We start from the raw sequence: 16662 nt of genomic DNA on the forward strand, positions 1-16662 counted from the left end.
ATCTAGGCTGCGCAGACTAGAATATGAACAGTCAAACAGTGGAAATCTGTGAGCTTAGTGCTAGGCATGTAGGATACCAGGGCTACATTTTCCCAAGGAAAACTTAAGGCAGCCATGCATGGATCAAAATTCCGCCAGTTCAGCAGAGACCAGATGCATTTTGATCCATGTATGGACACCCTGGTTGTACACAAACTTACAATCAGGCTTACCTGTAAGATAGGGTCTGTAGGTTTTTTCTTAAAGCGGAGGTTCACACAAAAATGGAACATCCGCTTTTCGGAACCCTAAGACAGGTATTTGCACCCACTTCCGAGCATAGAGTCCCACGGGAGTCTACGCTGCTTCCCGTCCCCTCATGCTGTCCCAGAGACAGCAGGGACCATTCGGCTTGCGCTGCGTGACTCACGCATGAGCAGTAGGGAACCGGGAAGTGAAGCCGCAAGGCTTCATTTCCTGATTCCCATACCGAAGATGGCGGTGGCAGCATCCGAGAAACGAGGAACAATTTGGCCTCGGGTGCCGACACCGCTGGACCCTGTGACAGGGAAGTGTCCTTATTTTAAAAGTCAGCAGTTGCAGTATTTGTAGCAGCTGACTTTTAAAAAAAAATTCACAGGACTTCCGCTTTAAGTTGAATTTGTTTGCAAGTCAGAACAGCTACCATTTTTAAGTGTAGCTCCAGCCAAAAACATATTTTTTATGTTTTTTGGATAGCATAGGGAAGGGTTATCACCCCTGTAACATTTGTTTTGCTGTTTGTGCCCCTGTTCAGAAGATTTCACCTCACTTTCTTTCCCAATGACAATAGGATTTAGAAAATTTGGGGTTGTTGTGGAAACAAGGATTGGTGATAAAGCATCAGCTGAGACACCTTTTCCCGATGATAACTCTTACAGGAGTGAATTTCCCTTCCTAGGAGTAGATTTCCTCTCACTTCCTGTTGTCTCCTTCAATTTATAAGTAGGAGTCGTTTGTAAGTTGCATGTTTGTAAGCCGGGTACCACTTGTACAATTAATATCTCCTAAACGTTCACCGTTTAAGAGATATTCACATCGGCAGTAGCTGATGACATCACCCGCGCATTCGCAGTGATGCTTTGCATTCAAGGCAAAAAATATTCAGTTGAATGCAGTGCGCTGTGACGTGGCCAGGGCAGATGTGTGGGAGTGATGTTATCACGGCTCCTGCCATTAAAACGGCTGGAGCCCACGAACCTGGAAGGAAGAGCGGGTGAAGATGGAACTGCCAGGTTTCTGTGACAGCGCTGTGCTGGAGAGCTCTATGTGCAGGTAAGTTTGTTATAATGTGCTAGTATGTCGTGCAGGCTCAGACCTACAGGGGGCCCCATTTTTTCTCTATTTTTGGAGGTTTACTATTACTTTAACTTGTGTACAACCAGCCTGCCAGCCGCACTAATCATTGTGTTCTGTCGGCAGAGAAGACTCCAACACCCCCCACCAGCAAAACACAATAGCGCTGTGGGCAGGATTCCCCCATCAACACTAACTGTGTTGAGGGAACCAAGCAATTTTCTTTCCTTCCACATGTGGTGGAAGAAAAGAAAATTGTATACTATATGGCCTGCCTTAGTAGGACCCCTTACACACAGGCATCTGAGCTCATGCAAAGTAAATTTCAGCATACTTTCCTGCTCAGGAAGCGCTGCATAGGGCTACCCATTTTTGTATGTGTGCAGCTGTACTCAGCTATTTGGTAGTAACTCACCTCTCACAGTCTACTTGTGTTTACTGTGCGAATCTTATGCCTCATACACATGATCGGACATTGATCGGACATTCCGACAACAAAACCGTGGATTTTTTTCAGACAGATGTTGGCTCAGACTTATCTTGCATACACACGGTCACACAAATGTTGTCGGAAATTCCAATCGGCAAGAATGCGGTGACGTACAGCACATAAGATGATCCAAGAAAAATGAAATTCAATAGCCAGTGCGGCTCTTCTGCTTGATTCCGAGCATGCGTGGACTTTTGTGCATCAAAATTGTGTACACACGCTCGGAAATTCTGACAGCAAATGTTTGATGGAGCCTACACACGGTCGGAATTTCCGACAACAAGCTCACATCAAACATTTCCCAACGAAAAATCAGACCATGTGTACGAGGCATTACTCAATACGTTATCAGTTACACTTACCCTCATAGATCTAAAGGTGTAAACGGACACAAGTCCATTTAAATCTGCCGCTCCATAGGGGCGAATTGAGGGTCTGATCGGGTCTGCCTGAAAAACGGACAGGTGGACCCGATCGGAGCTCTCATGTGAAAGGGCCCTTCAGATGGATGCTGGAAGAAAAGTTCTGATGTGATAACTGCCCGTCTGTGAGCTGACATGTAAAAGAAGAATGTCCTCGGCCCTGTCACATGGGACCGAGTAAGCTCAATAAAAGCTGCTGTAATAACTTCAGGGGTTAATCTCACGTGTTATAGGAAGGAATATTTCCATTTCACCTCCACATGTACACATTACAGCAATTTGGCCCTTTCTATGTTAATCATTTTCTAATCAAAAGTGCTAGGTACATAAGCACCATTATATTATCACCCGTAATATGAACTAATGCAAGACGTAGCTAAATAATCATCTCAGCCAAAAACAGATAGGCAAAATAGGGATAAGTATCAAACAATTCACATGTATTTTTAAAGAGCATGTTACACAAACATGCAAATATGCTTCCTTTTTGAAATTGCTCAATTTTCCACCTCTGAGTTTAAGGCCTTTTGCACACGTGTGAAAAAACAAAGTTACATTTTAGCGTTTAGCGTTACATTTAGCGTTTTCATGTACGGATCTGAACACAGGCGCATGGGACAATGCACACGTCAACATTAAGATCCATCATGCTTCTAAGCATTCAGAGCCATTGAAAAAAAAAAAAATAGGAATGTTTACATTTGAGTGCAGTAATTTACATGTATACGATAGCACATATGAGCGTATATGCGCAAATTGAAGTAATGACAGCTGGAAGAGGATGAAGAAGAATCATGCACCAATACGCATACACATGTTTACACACCTTTACTTGTATATATGCGAAGACTTGTGTTTTCGGTCAGCCTCTGCCAGCAAGATCATGCGTATAATGATTACGTCCGTGTGCAAGAGGCCTTATGAATGTCACTCTGTATATTACAGCAAGCCATAGTAAAATAAAAGCAACAAGTGTACATATGACATTGAGTATCTTACCTTCCACCTCTTCTTCATCACACACATGCTTCAGGAAGGAAGCCCCTCTGTCCAGAACTGCCTCATCCTCCATCCTGTAGTAGTAAAAGAGAAAGAAAGAGTGCTCAGACCTCTCCTGGAGTAAGCTGCTTGACAAGCCCCTACACTTAGGCAGGTTCACCTGGGCACCGCTGTTCATATTATTAGAGGAGGCCTCCCCTTCTCTTCTGGTCTCGAAACTCTGTTCAGTTAAATGGCTGTGTGATTAGGATGGCCAGCGTGGCTAGAATCCCCGAGCATTAGTGCTGGCAGGAGTAGTAAAATTGTATTCCATGTCTGAAGACATTTATTCCTTATTATGGGGCAAGTAGAAGGCATTTTGCCTTAGATCTTGAAAGGGATCCATGGTCCCTTTATAGAGCAGACTGCAAAGCAGGGGGCATGACAGGTACAGACAAGCAGACACACACATACTATAAGAAGCCCTGGCTTACTGGAGCCTCTTAATTCTTCTCTGTTGAGAAGCAAGCTTTGTGTCACATGCTGGGATGACAGAAAGCTGACATTTGAGGATTATTCAGAGCTCCTCCAGCCATCATACGTACAACAGAGCTAGACATCCATGCACACTGGCAGCTATTTGTCACTCATACTTACACTTTTTATGTGCAGTCAAAAGTCTCAGCGTAGATGGAGAATGTCACATATAGGGCTGTTTCTGTGTTGTGCTCACATTTTACATCCCTTTTTTCATTTTATATACAGTAGAACACTGCTTTTCCTATTTGATCAGTCTGAGTTGCCTGAAGTAGATGTATTTTGCTGAAGCAATGTGCATAATAAACAACTACCATTTTACTAAACCTAGAGTTTGCCAAATCTGGTGCAGCTCTGCATAGAAACCAATCAGCTTCCAGTTATTGGTTTTGTTTTTGTCAAAGCTTAAAGGGGCTGTAGAAGTTTGTGTTTTTTCACCTTAATGCATCCTATGCATTAAGGTGAAAAAAAACCTGGCAGTGCCCCCCAGCCCCCTGTTTTACTTACCTGAGCCCTCGAACTTGACCCTAGTCCTGATTGGATAGATTGATAGCAGCGGAACCATTGGCTCCCGCTCCTGTCAATCAAATCCAATGATGTGGGCACCGGGGGCAGGGTCGAGTCCTGCATTCGGCCTCAATGGACGCTAAATGCTGGACTCAGGAGCGGGTCCACAATGTAACCCCCCAGGGAGAGCGCTTCTCCCAGGGGGTTATCAGATGTGGGGAGGAGCCACGAGAGCCTCAGAGGGACCCCAGAAGACGAGGTTCAGGGCCACTCTGTGCAAAAAGAGCTGCACAGTGGAGGGGGTAATCAGATGTGGGGAGAAGCCACGAGAGCTGCTGAGGGACCCCAGAAGACGAGGTTCAGAGCCACTCTATGCAAAATGAGCTGCACAGTGGAGGTAAGTATGACATGTTTGTTATTTTATTTTATTTTTTTTATGAACTCTTACAATCACTTTAATTGAACAAGCTGAAGTTGGCTACCATGAGCTGCTGCACCAGATCTCCAGTTTTAGTAAATCAACACCATTTTCTTACTTTTCCAGCATTTTATTGCATCTCAGTACTGATGATCGTCTCTAGCTTCCTTGCAGCCTCCTCCCTTCTACATATATACACTCCAGCAATAGCGTAATGGCATTATTTAGGGTAGGTTTCCTGATGGCGGCATCAATGGACCACACCTGTGTAATGCATGCTGAAATGGCCACATGTAGCCTCCATCGAAAACCTGTGTAACGTGGTACACAATTAGGAGATTGGGACAGAATGAAATCAACGGCAAGTGACTGGACATGGACTTTCATGGCAGGCTAACCAAGTATTAGTTTTAATAAAATCTGCTGATTTAAAGTGGAATTCCAGGCACCACCTAACTAATCTTAAAAATGACAACCCCCCTCCCCCAACACCTATTCTGACTAACTGGGTGTAAGAATGATCTGTATACTTACATATCTTCAGGCCACTGTGGTCTAGTCATGTTGTCGTGCTCCCCTGTGTCAGCCAGGCTGCAGGGGAAAGGAGGAAGAGCCGACAACGGATGGGGCATTGAAGCCCATGGGTGACATCACTGCTGCAGGCTCTACTAGCCATAGTTGGAGCACTCTTTTCCCCTCCAACCATGCTGACTAACACAAGGAAGATCACGTGATATCCTCCTGAAAATAGTATTTACCAGTCTGTCATGCTGATCCAATTGCTTTAATAGTTCAGTTACTGATCTGAAACACAATTTTGTACTCTCAGTAAAGATTTCTTTAAAATGATGTAAGCAATTCAGATCCATTTTCCTAACCCGTGTTAATACCTCATGCTATGAAATTTATGCAATGGAAATACCATTTATTATACATCCTGTTCTGTTTGTAAGGCCTCTTTAGTATCAATTCCATCCAAGTAGAAATATTCACATTTTGCTCACTGCCAAGGAGGAAGTGATGACACAACTGTCTACTGTTATCAACAGATGTCTACATAGCTCTTACATAAATGTGATAGACCTTATTTTCTAGAACATGTGAAAGATGAGCTGTTCTGTGCTGCTCTTCAGGTCAGAACTATCATATTTCATATGCTTAAGTCCCTACAGCAACCAACAAAAGTTACAGTAAATCTTCCCAAAAGGAAGAACAACTGTACAACCTGTGCTAACATAAAACCAAAAGGAGATTATATCTACTATAAAGCTGGACTTTAAAGCAAAAAGGATAATGCCTAATGCCTCGGACTTACTGGCAGACTGGAATACGTCGGACAATTAGATCGTGTGTGGGCTCCAGCAGACTTTTTTTTCCCAAAAGTCCGATGGACCTAGAAATAAAACATGTTTCAAATCTTTCCATCAGACTCGAGTCCAGTCGAAAAATCCATTCACCTGTATGCTAGTCCGATGGACGAAAACCAACGCTATATAACTTCCTTATTCTAGTCCGGTCATATGTCATCATGTTCAAATCCGTCAGTCTTTGGTGTGCTTGTGTGTGGCCAAGTCCGATCATTTGGAAAGTCAGTCGGAACTCCGCCAAAAGTCTGTCGGGAAGACCGTTGGACCTAGTCCGTCCAAAAGTCCAGTCGTGTGTACCTGGCATAAGTCAGAGTTTCATTTTGCCACTAGGGGATTCTGCCTCTTCCTGATCCTTTCCATATTAGATTCCACCTACGGCACACAGACTTGTCCTTCCCCATTGTTATCCCACCTCCAGCATACAGACTGACCCTTCCCCAGTGAGATCCCAGCTCCAGAATACAGGCTTGTCCTTACCCATTGGGATTCCATCTCCAGCATACAGACTGGTCCTTCCCCAGTGATATCCCACTTTCAGTATGCAGACTGATCCTTCCCCAGTGAGATCCCAGCTCCAGAATACAGGCTTGTCCTTGCCCATTGGGATTCTATCTCCAGCATACAGACTGGTCCTTCCCCAGTGATATCCCACCTCCAGCATACAGACTGATCCTTCCCCAGTGAGATCCCAGCTCCAGAATACAGGCTTGTCCTCACCCATTGGGATTCCATCTCCAGCATACAGACTGGTCCTTCCCCAGTGATATCCCACTTTCAGTATGCAGACTGATCCTTCCCCAGTGATATCCCACCTTCAGTATACAGACTGATCCTTCGCCAGTGAGATCCCAGCTACAGAATCCAGGATTGTCCTTACCCAGTGGGATCCTACCTTTAGCATACGGACTGATCCTTCCCCAGTGATATTCCAGCTCTGGCATACAAGCTGATCCTTTTGTATTGAGATCCCTACTCCAGCATACAGAGCGGTCCTCGCCCAGGGCAGAGGGCCAAAATCTTTAAGCCAATCAGTTAAGAGAACACAATGAAGGAATGTGAAACCCTAACCAATTCAGCTTTTAGTAACAATATAATCACTAAAACAAAAAAAAAAGAGTTTTAACAGTTGCCCATTAGAGCTGCACAATTAAATGTTAAAAAAAATTGTGATTTTGATTCTACCCCCCTGACGATCTATATTGCAGAGTTTTTTGGCTTTCATATAACAAGTGAAGAGATTTATCTGCTCACTCAGCTGTCAAAAGAAAACATCCGGGCAGTCTACCAAGTTTTTAAAATGAAACATTGTAACTCTTCCTTCTTAGATCAAAGGGCTAAACTTCTGTGTGAAAAGAAAATACAGGCAGTCTGCCAAGTTTTTAAACAATGTGTAAATGCAAGACATTTAACCACTTAAAGTCTAAATCTTTTTCTGGCACTTGTTTCTTAAAATCAATATTTTTTGGTAGAAAATGACTTGGAACCCCCAAACGTTATATATATTTTAGCAGAGATACTAGGGAATTGCTGCAATATTTTATGTCACACTGTATTTGCCCAGCGGTTTTTCGAACGCAATTTTTTGGGAAAAAATACACTTCAATGAATAAAAAAGAAACAGTAAAGTTAGCCCATTTTTTTTTTTTTTTATGTGAGCGAATCGTAATCTATCTTCCAAGCAAAAAAATTGTGATTGTAATTTTAGCCAGAATCGCGCAGCTTTATTATTCATCCTACCCAACCTTCTTTTATAATTACCAAAAATCTATTAAACCCTCGAAGACTTCCCAGTTTTCCAATCATCTCAAGAATTGATTAATTCTACTGTTTGGGCACCTGTAGGTGTGAGATCCAGGAAGTGGCGGTACAATGCGCATTTAAGTGTGTCGTTAAGTATGTCCTTCATTTTTTTTTAAACTTTATTGAAGTGTTAAAATGACATTTCATTAATTTTTATGCACCACAGCTCAGCTACAATGCATGGAAACAGACTGTGCATGAAGCCTTCAGGTCAGGTCCAGAGTGTTGCCCAAAAAAATGCAATGTGAGCTCTTTACACAGAGAAAATGGTTGTTTTCTAATGCCTTTGCAGAGACCTATGTTTTTCTAGTGCAGGAAAACATAAATCTCTGCACAAGTGTGAATGAGCCCTTACATCAACGTCTTCAGCCCCTCCTTCACATCACAGTCTCTGCCTTTACATCCTTCCTAGACCCCCCTTGACATCACCCCCCTTTTTACATCACAGACCACCATCAGGCTAAGTTCACAATGTTTTGGTTGGTAACAGGTGCGGAACAGTGTGTAAATTGCTCCTATTTCCGTGCCCACAACCACCTGCAGCTACCCCCAAAGCACGTTTTCTGATGTGGGAAAGCAAAATCACGTGAGGCTGCATATTTAAAACGGTGCAGGAACCTTTTTCCTGAGTTTCCTGCAGGTACAGCAGCCCATTCTAATGGGCTGTTGTGCCCGCACAAATGCTAAGGTGTGAACCTAGTATTATATCACAGTCACCCAGCCCTTTAAACCAGTGCCCCAGTGCCCTCAGTCCTCCCATCCTTACATCATAGTCTCCCCCTCCACACTGCAGTCCTTACTTCAAATTGCATACTCCTATCCCTTTCTTTTCAATACTCCCTTCATACCAAAGTCCCCTTAACATCACAAGAACCACCTGGCTTCTTTACTGTCCTACCTTAGACACAGGGTTGGAGGCGCAGCAGGTCTGAATAGTGGGAAGGACTTTTCATGATAAAGGCAGATGAATGGTTGCTTGGACTACATCCTATGACTTAGCAACCAATCGCCGGCTAATTCATTTGAAAAGTTCCACCCTCTACTCAGACCTACCATGCCTACAATCTTTTGCCCTTCCTCCAGAATGACAGCAGGCAGGCAGGGGGAGAGGACATTCAGGCATCTATTTGGCGAGGCTGCTGCCCAGATAGGACTCTTACTCGGTCCGCATCCAGACAGCGATGCACCATTTAGTGATGTGTGCTCTAGCTATTACTTCATTATACACAGATATAGAACACAGCTTTGGTCTAAAGGAAGTTTCAAATGAATTTTCTTCAAAACCTCCATTGACCAAAAAAAATTAAAAATTGATCTTGGACAGCTTTGAATATATTCCAATCACAATACATTTTTTTTCAGTCAAGATTACATACAGAAAAAGGCAGAGCCAAAGTGATGAAATTCACACCAAGTTATGTAGATCTAACAATGGACTACCTTAAAAACAGACACAGAGTACACCGCTAATATATATATTTTTTTATTCTAGATACAATGATGATCTACTCATACTATTTGGGAAGACAACCCAAACACAATTCCAGAATGCATTCAATAACTTAAGGATCACTCAAGTTTACTAGCCATGCAGATCTAGTAAATTCATTAGATTTTCTTGATCTCCAACTTTACATCACTAAAAATGATATTGATTTAATCTAGAACTCTCTTTAAGCCCTCGTTCCCACAATCACATGATTTCAAAGCTGCATTTCAGTCCAGGTTCCTGCACAGATATCTATTGAAACTGACCCCGAAGTCGCCAAAAACAGTGCAGGAACTTCTTTTGGAAATCAGTGTGGTGACGCAAAGTCACCATCGCACCGATTGGGATGCTCCAATTGCCAGCAATAGGCTCTGATTTGAGATGCGATTTCACCTGTCAAATTGCAACTCAAATCACGCCTATGTGAACGGGGGCTAAGAAAGTGGACATAAACAGCTACATTGATTTTGGAAAATTAGTGGACCATACAGTCATTTCCAAAGAACACAGAAAAATCGCAATACCTTAGATGATTTTGATAGACTCCATTATCTCCTTGCAAGTACATTTCCAAAAAAACACTACCCCAAAACCAGATTAAAAACTCCAGGGAAAAAGCAAAGAAACAAAACAGAGGTATCATTCCAAAAACATAGGACCAATGAGACAATCCAGGAACACAATACAAACTTCCTAACCAGATATCACATGAAATACAGAAAAATAAAAAGATGGCACATTTTGTGTAGTGATCCTTGCCTCCAACAAATCCTTCCAAGTAAACTACTTTAGCAACTTTCAGAAGAGCAAAAACAATCTGTGTCTAGCAGACTAAGGACATCAAAAAAGGAAGGTATAAGCAAACAAGTGGAGCTACACCATAAACCTCCGGTTGGTAGTTTTAGTTGTCTACTGAAACTGGTTGCAGAACTAAAACCAGTACATCCTTGAATACCAAAAAAAAAGTATCCCAATAAAACTAGAATGTGTTTGTGTTTGTGTTTGTAGCATATCTGGGGAAAGTGCCTGGGGAGAAGATAAGTGTTTGGGAGGGTCTAATCAGAGCTCTCTCTTGGGGCCTCTCCCCTGGGAGGCAGTCTATGTTGCAGAAGACCTGTTGCTGTTAGGCCTAAACATGTGCTTGGCTGATGGCATTGGAGGAACCTGGACCTGGAAGCTTACTGGAGGACACCACCTGTGGAGACTGGACAGGAGAGGGAATCCTTTCATTAGCAAGTGTTGCAGGGATGCTGGCTGGGGAGCTGCCTCAGGACATGGGGAGTAAGACCTTTCGCCTAAGAGCTCCAAGTGTGCAAGTACCTTGAGGGTCAGATGCCAGAGGTTGCTGTGAATGTTCATTTAGAGTCTCAGGTCAACTTGCTGCCCTCTCTACTTCCAGTATTATTGGAGGCTGCTACTGAAGGACTAAGTACTGATGGAAAAGAAGAGACTGTCCACTAAAATCTTTTGTGTGTTTTGGAGTACCCTCCACCATCATCCCTCTACCAACCTGTGTTCAAGTACTGCAATGAATCTTTAAAATGACACCCCTAGACTGAGCCTGAAATGTGTGTGATCTGAAGCTAGTACCTAGGCTGGCAGTCTCTGAAAAGGTAAGGGAGACCTGTTAATTTCCAGCAACTCCTCTGGTGGGTCATTGCTATACATACAAAAATTAGATCGAACAACTCAGGAGGAACATCAAAGGATTTATACCTATACAGCAAATACCACGTTCCATGAAATATGACAGGTTCAGAAGATCAAAGCTCAACCCCAGGAAAATTACAAAAATACCTATGCAGAGGTGCTCTCCTTGGCTGCATCAGTTTAAATGCTTGTTTCAGTCTAGGGTACCTTAAAAAGTTTTAGTTACCTTATCTCTCCTTCCCTCCTCCCCAAAGGTGCTTTCCTGTCTACTCCCACACTTCTGGGTGAGCTCTCGGTGCCCCCACTTACAGTGCAGAACTGCTGGTTGGGCATTATGCATGATGACATCAGAGTGTGACTGACAGAGCGTAGAAGAGATGTAGCTTTGGGGGACCGGTCCTGTAAAGAGGAGGAAGCCTGCGGAAGCGAAATAGGGTAAGAAAAATAGTGTCTTAAGGACATTTACCCCTGTTGCTTTGTAATTTTCCAGAGACTACAGTTTTAAAAGCTAGGGAGTCCTTTTTTTAGTTCAAAACATTACACTCTGGTGGACTGAGATAATAAAATCAAAAAATGAAGGGCTTGTTGGGGGACGGTAAAAACTGGTAGTTGAGCCACATACTGCCCCTTTACTCCTTCCTTTACGCTGCAAAGGCAACTGGACGAGGGTATACACATAATATAGCATGCTGTGGCATAAATGATCCCTTGGTGTCGTGTCTGATGTGCAATTCACCTGGTTGCGGCGTGGTGGTGTGGCATTCACAATGTTAAAGAAGGTCTGTTAAACGCTCCTGAAAATTGATCCAGCTAATCAGCTAAGAGCCTAAAGCCTAGTACACACTACTAGTTGTTTTTTTGTTCAACACAGCGGACTGAAGGAAAAAAAAACCGAAGAGCTTGGGAGAAGCTGCTGTACTAACTATCCGATGTTAGTAGATCCATCTCCCCACTGAGCTATTGTGTTCTGACAGGGGGGCGGCCTCCAAGCCAGAACACACACCGCTCAGTGATCTCAACCGCAGCTGAGAGCGCTGATCAGATGCTAATCGGCAGACCTTTTTCAGTTATGGCACTTTGTCAGAAGGCGACCAAACGGCCAGCTGCAGTACACATGGGTCAAATGTTGGCCAATTTCTATTTAACTGGCTAGACTTTATAGCCATTTTATCCTCCAATATAGATTCCACCTCACATTGTTATTTGGAGTACACAATCATTCCAGTATAGTTTAACATTATTTTTCTTAGTATAAACAATTTAAGGATTAGGCAAACCCTTTACACAAATCATCCCCATGGTTCCATCCAGTCAGAGATTAAAGTGGATGTAAACCCGAAATTTTTTTTTTAATTAAGGCTTGCATCTTGTACAGTATAGGATTTTCATGTCATCTGTGCCCAGTCTTGCCACAATGAGTTAATCCAGCTCTGAGCAATCCTCTTATCTTTTTTCAGTAAAATAAAAACTGGCACACAGAGAAATAGGAGTCAGTTCTTCCCCACTTGCTGTGAGTGACAGGTGATTTACATATCTCATGAACGACCCAAAAGACATTCTCTGTACTTCAGATCCCCTCCTCCTTTTTTCTCCAGCTCTGCCAGGATTGGCTGCTCCACACCTCAGCATGATTGGGCATGCTGAAGTCATGTGGTGACTTTTCTGGGTTTTGACTGGATGTTAGTGATCATAGCAGAAGTTCAGTATAAGAAATACACAGGAGAAAATTCATGTTGACAAGGGGAGTGTAGAGGTGGGCGGGGAGTCTACTGACATCACGCCCACCGAGTTCCAGACAACAGCAGCCCCACCCACAGAATCTGCAATTTTTGGGGTCTCATAACACACAGGCCAGGTTTGCAAGATAACTGAAATACATCACAGGTGATATAATTTGCTGCTCAGTGATTGCAGTATTCTAGTCTGCATCTCCGCAAGATAATCCCTGAGGACAGGGTTGATGACCACTGTTATAACAGACAGAGGGGAGACATTTGAGAGGTAAGGATACATGCATGAGGCAAGTATATCCTTATAGATAACCACTATGGTAGTAGTTTGGAAAGGCTATGAGTGGGTTTACATCCACTTTACTCCCTTCTTCACATGATCTAATTTTATATTTCATGTTTTTATTTCAGGTATTGCTTTCCCCTTGTTTGGAAACTACCCGAGTCTTTGGTGCCTACATTCTTTGCTGTATTGCTTAACATGTTTCTTTCCTCAGTATAAACAATCTACAGATTAAGCAATCCATTTTATGTAATTATCACTGGTTCCAGTCATTCACAGGTTTACCCTTGCTATCTAATTAACCACTTAAGGTCCGAGCCTCTTTTTGAGATTTGTTGTTTACAAGTTGTAAACAGTTTTTTTTTTGCTAGAAAATTACTTAGAACCCCCAAACATTATACAATTTTTTTTCTAACAGAATAGAGAATAAAATGGCGGTCGATGCAATACTTTCTGTCACACAGTATTTGCGCAGCGGTCTTACAAGTGCACTTTTTTTTGGAAGAAATACATTTTTTTAATTAAAAAATAAGACAACAGTAAAGTTAGCCCATTTTTTTAATATTGTGAAAGATAATTTTACACCAAGTAAATTGATACCCAACATGTTACGCTCAAAATTGCGCCCGCTCGTGCAATGGCGTCAAACTTTTACCTTTAAAAATCTCCATAGGCGACGTTTAAAAAATTACACAGGTTGCATGTTTTGAGCTACAGAGGAGTTCTATGGATAGAATTATTTCTTTCGCTCTACCGATCGCGGCGATACATCACATGTGTGGTTTGAACACCATTTTCATATGTGGGCGCCATTCACGTGTGCATTTGCTTCTGCACGCGAGTTCGACGGGGCGGGAAACTTCTTTTCCTATTTATTTTATTTTTATACTGTTCTTTTAAAAAAAATTGTGTCACTTTTGACAAGGGGAATGTAGAGGTGGGCAAGGAGTCTAATGTAAACATCCCTTGTAATAGAAAAAAAGCATGACAGGACCTACTAAATATGAGATCTGGGGTCAAAAAGACCTCGGATCTCATATTTACACTAAAATGCAATTAAAAAAAAGGGCCTTTAAGAGCTATGGGCGGAAGTGACTTTTTGATGTCACTTCCACCCTGTAATGGTATGGAGACAGGTGGAGGCCATCTTCCCCTCACTCGTCTCCATACCCAGCAAGGGATAACATCCAATCACCTCCACTGCTGCCGACGGCTCCTGTAAGCGGTGGAGGACACTGGAGCGCAGCTGCAGGGGGGGCCCTCTCCCACCACTGATAAAAGTGATCTTGCAGAGAATCCGCCACAGAGACCACTTTTATCGGAAAGCGACCGCTGGCCGAAGAAGAGGATACCGGGGATATGGCAGCTAGCTGCTGCCATAACAACTATATTCCTCTTCAAGCTTAGGATGTATATTGCCATGCGGCGGTCCATAAGTGGTTAATGTTTCACTGTTGCAGATAATTTTTTCCATTTTTTTTAAAGGAAATCTATGGTCACAGCAGACACTTTCATTTTATAATATCAGCATTGTAATAGTAATACAAACAATAGTTATAGTTGACAATGCAATATAAGCTTACTTCGAAAAATCTCCTTTCATGATGTGAGTGCTGTCTATCCACTGGCCATCTCTTTCAACAACTTCCTGGATTCCCTGCATGCTTTGCATCTTTTCCTCTGCTGTTTACGTTAAATTTCTAAGGACCACGTATCCCATGGTACTTTACTGCCTGCAAGCTGTGGTTCCCATACTGACTCTGCTTCCTAAAACTTCTCCTCGCAGCACCTCTGTAGTTCAGATCAGAAGGCAGGCTCTGTGACATATCAGTACCTACTCACAGGGCATAGTAAATGTGTGGGGATAAAGTGTTATTCCTAAAATAAAATCCTTAAGATTAGTTTAATATATATGTAGCACCCTCTAGTGTGCTAGTGTTTGTGTACAGGCAAATTTATTTGACTCTTGGTAAGTGTGAGTCTGGAATCTGGGTCAGGGTTTATTGCAGGTCAGGATGGGTGACTCATACAGGCAAGTCTCTGGTGCCTCTCCCTGGTTTTGGAAGTTTGGAGAAACTTCTAAAAGTTAGAGGGTGGATTCCAGGAGGGTTGATCTGCATACTTAAGGGGGCTTGGCCAATTCCCAGGCAGTGGGCCTGGCAGGGTAGCTGAACCAGCCCTTAAATATGATTGAGTCACAATGGGTGGAAGATGGTGTGCTGAGGAAACTGTTGTGGCTAGGAGGGGTCTCCTAAGTCTAAAGGAGATCCCAGCTCCAGGCTGGGCTCAGGCTGGCTCAGGAGGACCTATTAAGCAAGCAGTTTGACATTGAATCCTGCATGCAAACCAGTGGGAGCAATGAGGACAGGGTGGGTGCACCAGCACACCCAGGGGCATTCAAGGGGAGAGACTGCCACGTGTGGCAAGCTTTCTAAAGGGACGGCACTGTGCTAAACCCTTTTATTACCTTGTCCTGGGAGATCTTTAGAGCAGCCAGGAGGGCTGGTAGTGCCTGTGAGCAGTGTAGTTGAAATCAGTTCGACACAAGGAGAGGATACACTCCTGCATGCAGTTTTCCTTTTGTGCTATTTCCAAGAGGGTCTGAAAGCCCCTAGTCCGTAACGGGCTTTTGCTTGTAAATCCACTAAGGACTGTGTGGGGAAAGGAAAAAACTGTCTGGGATTTTTTTGTACAGAGGAAGGAAGTTGTTCCTTGTTGTTGTTCATGATTCAAGTTGGGCATCTCATAAATGCCTTCACCCCATCCAAGTTGTTACCCCTAATAAAACATATAAACAAAGCCAAGGGACGGACTTCTGGAGTTTGGATGCAAGCAGAGAATGCGTGTTGCCTGTCTGTGCCGGAGTAGGAGAGCCACTTACCAGCGACTCCTGTAGGGGTGGGGCTACATATATATAAAAAATATATATATATTGTATTGAGATTAAAACTGAAGTTCAGGCATGGTAAATTTTACATAAGTAGATTGATCTAGTTTGGACTAATGTAAGCATGTATGGATCCTTCTTGACACTGTCCCTTCAATCACAGATATTTTACAATAGTGTGTGTAATCATGGGCATTTCCAGTGTTTGGAAACTGCTTGTTATCTACCAGTAGTTAACTCCTACAAGACCCAGCTACTACAGGTAACATATGAAATGGTCTTATCACCTGCAAATATTGGGCTGTGTCACCTAGTTGATGGTGTATTCCATACTAACCTTATGCTAAGAACCGTGGGAGTGGAACTCCCATTAACTCCCATTATTTACGTCTGCCTTGGGGCCCTGAGGCTCCTGCTTCCACTTATTCTGATGATATGGTGTAATCACTGATTTACTATCTGTAATCAAAGTTCTCTTTTATTTGCTTATTATAATAATACCTGGCATACTTGCTGGATTTAAGTTTCCCGTGACATTCAGAGGTGTTTTCTGCTGTTGCATCATACAACACTAGAATTATTGTTCCTGTATCAATATTTATACACCGATTTGATTTTCTCTCTGTCATTTCCCTTCATAAGCTACAACCTTTCCAAGACACTACTGCCATTACGGAGCTCATTACACTGAGAATATTCATTGAGGGGAATTGATCAAAACTGGAGGAGACAGAATTTGGAGCAGCTGTGCATGGCCACCAATCAGCTTCTATCTTCAGCTTGCTCTTGT

General features: G+C 42.9%; 1 protein-coding gene across 13 annotated transcripts in view; it reads right to left on the reverse strand.

Moving 5' to 3' along the window:
* Nucleotides 1-16662, reverse strand: part of SLC4A4 (solute carrier family 4 member 4) — a 310000-nt gene that overhangs the window by 233088 nt on the left and 60250 nt on the right. For all 13 annotated transcript variants that reach the window (XM_077476447.1, XM_077476449.1, XM_077476455.1 and 10 more), the window contains exon 2: nt 3226-3299. In XM_077476447.1, the coding sequence (XP_077332573.1) occupies nt 3226-3298 (73 nt within the window). In that variant the 5' untranslated portion in view covers nt 3299. The remainder of the gene's footprint in view (nt 1-3225; nt 3300-16662) is intronic.

Source organism: Lithobates pipiens, unplaced genomic scaffold, assembly GCF_037356315.1.
Source record: "Lithobates pipiens isolate NorthernLeopardFrog02 unplaced genomic scaffold, aLitPip1_a1.2 Scaffold_13, whole genome shotgun sequence".
In the NCBI taxonomy this organism is placed as follows: Eukaryota; Metazoa; Chordata; class Amphibia; order Anura; family Ranidae; genus Lithobates; species Lithobates pipiens.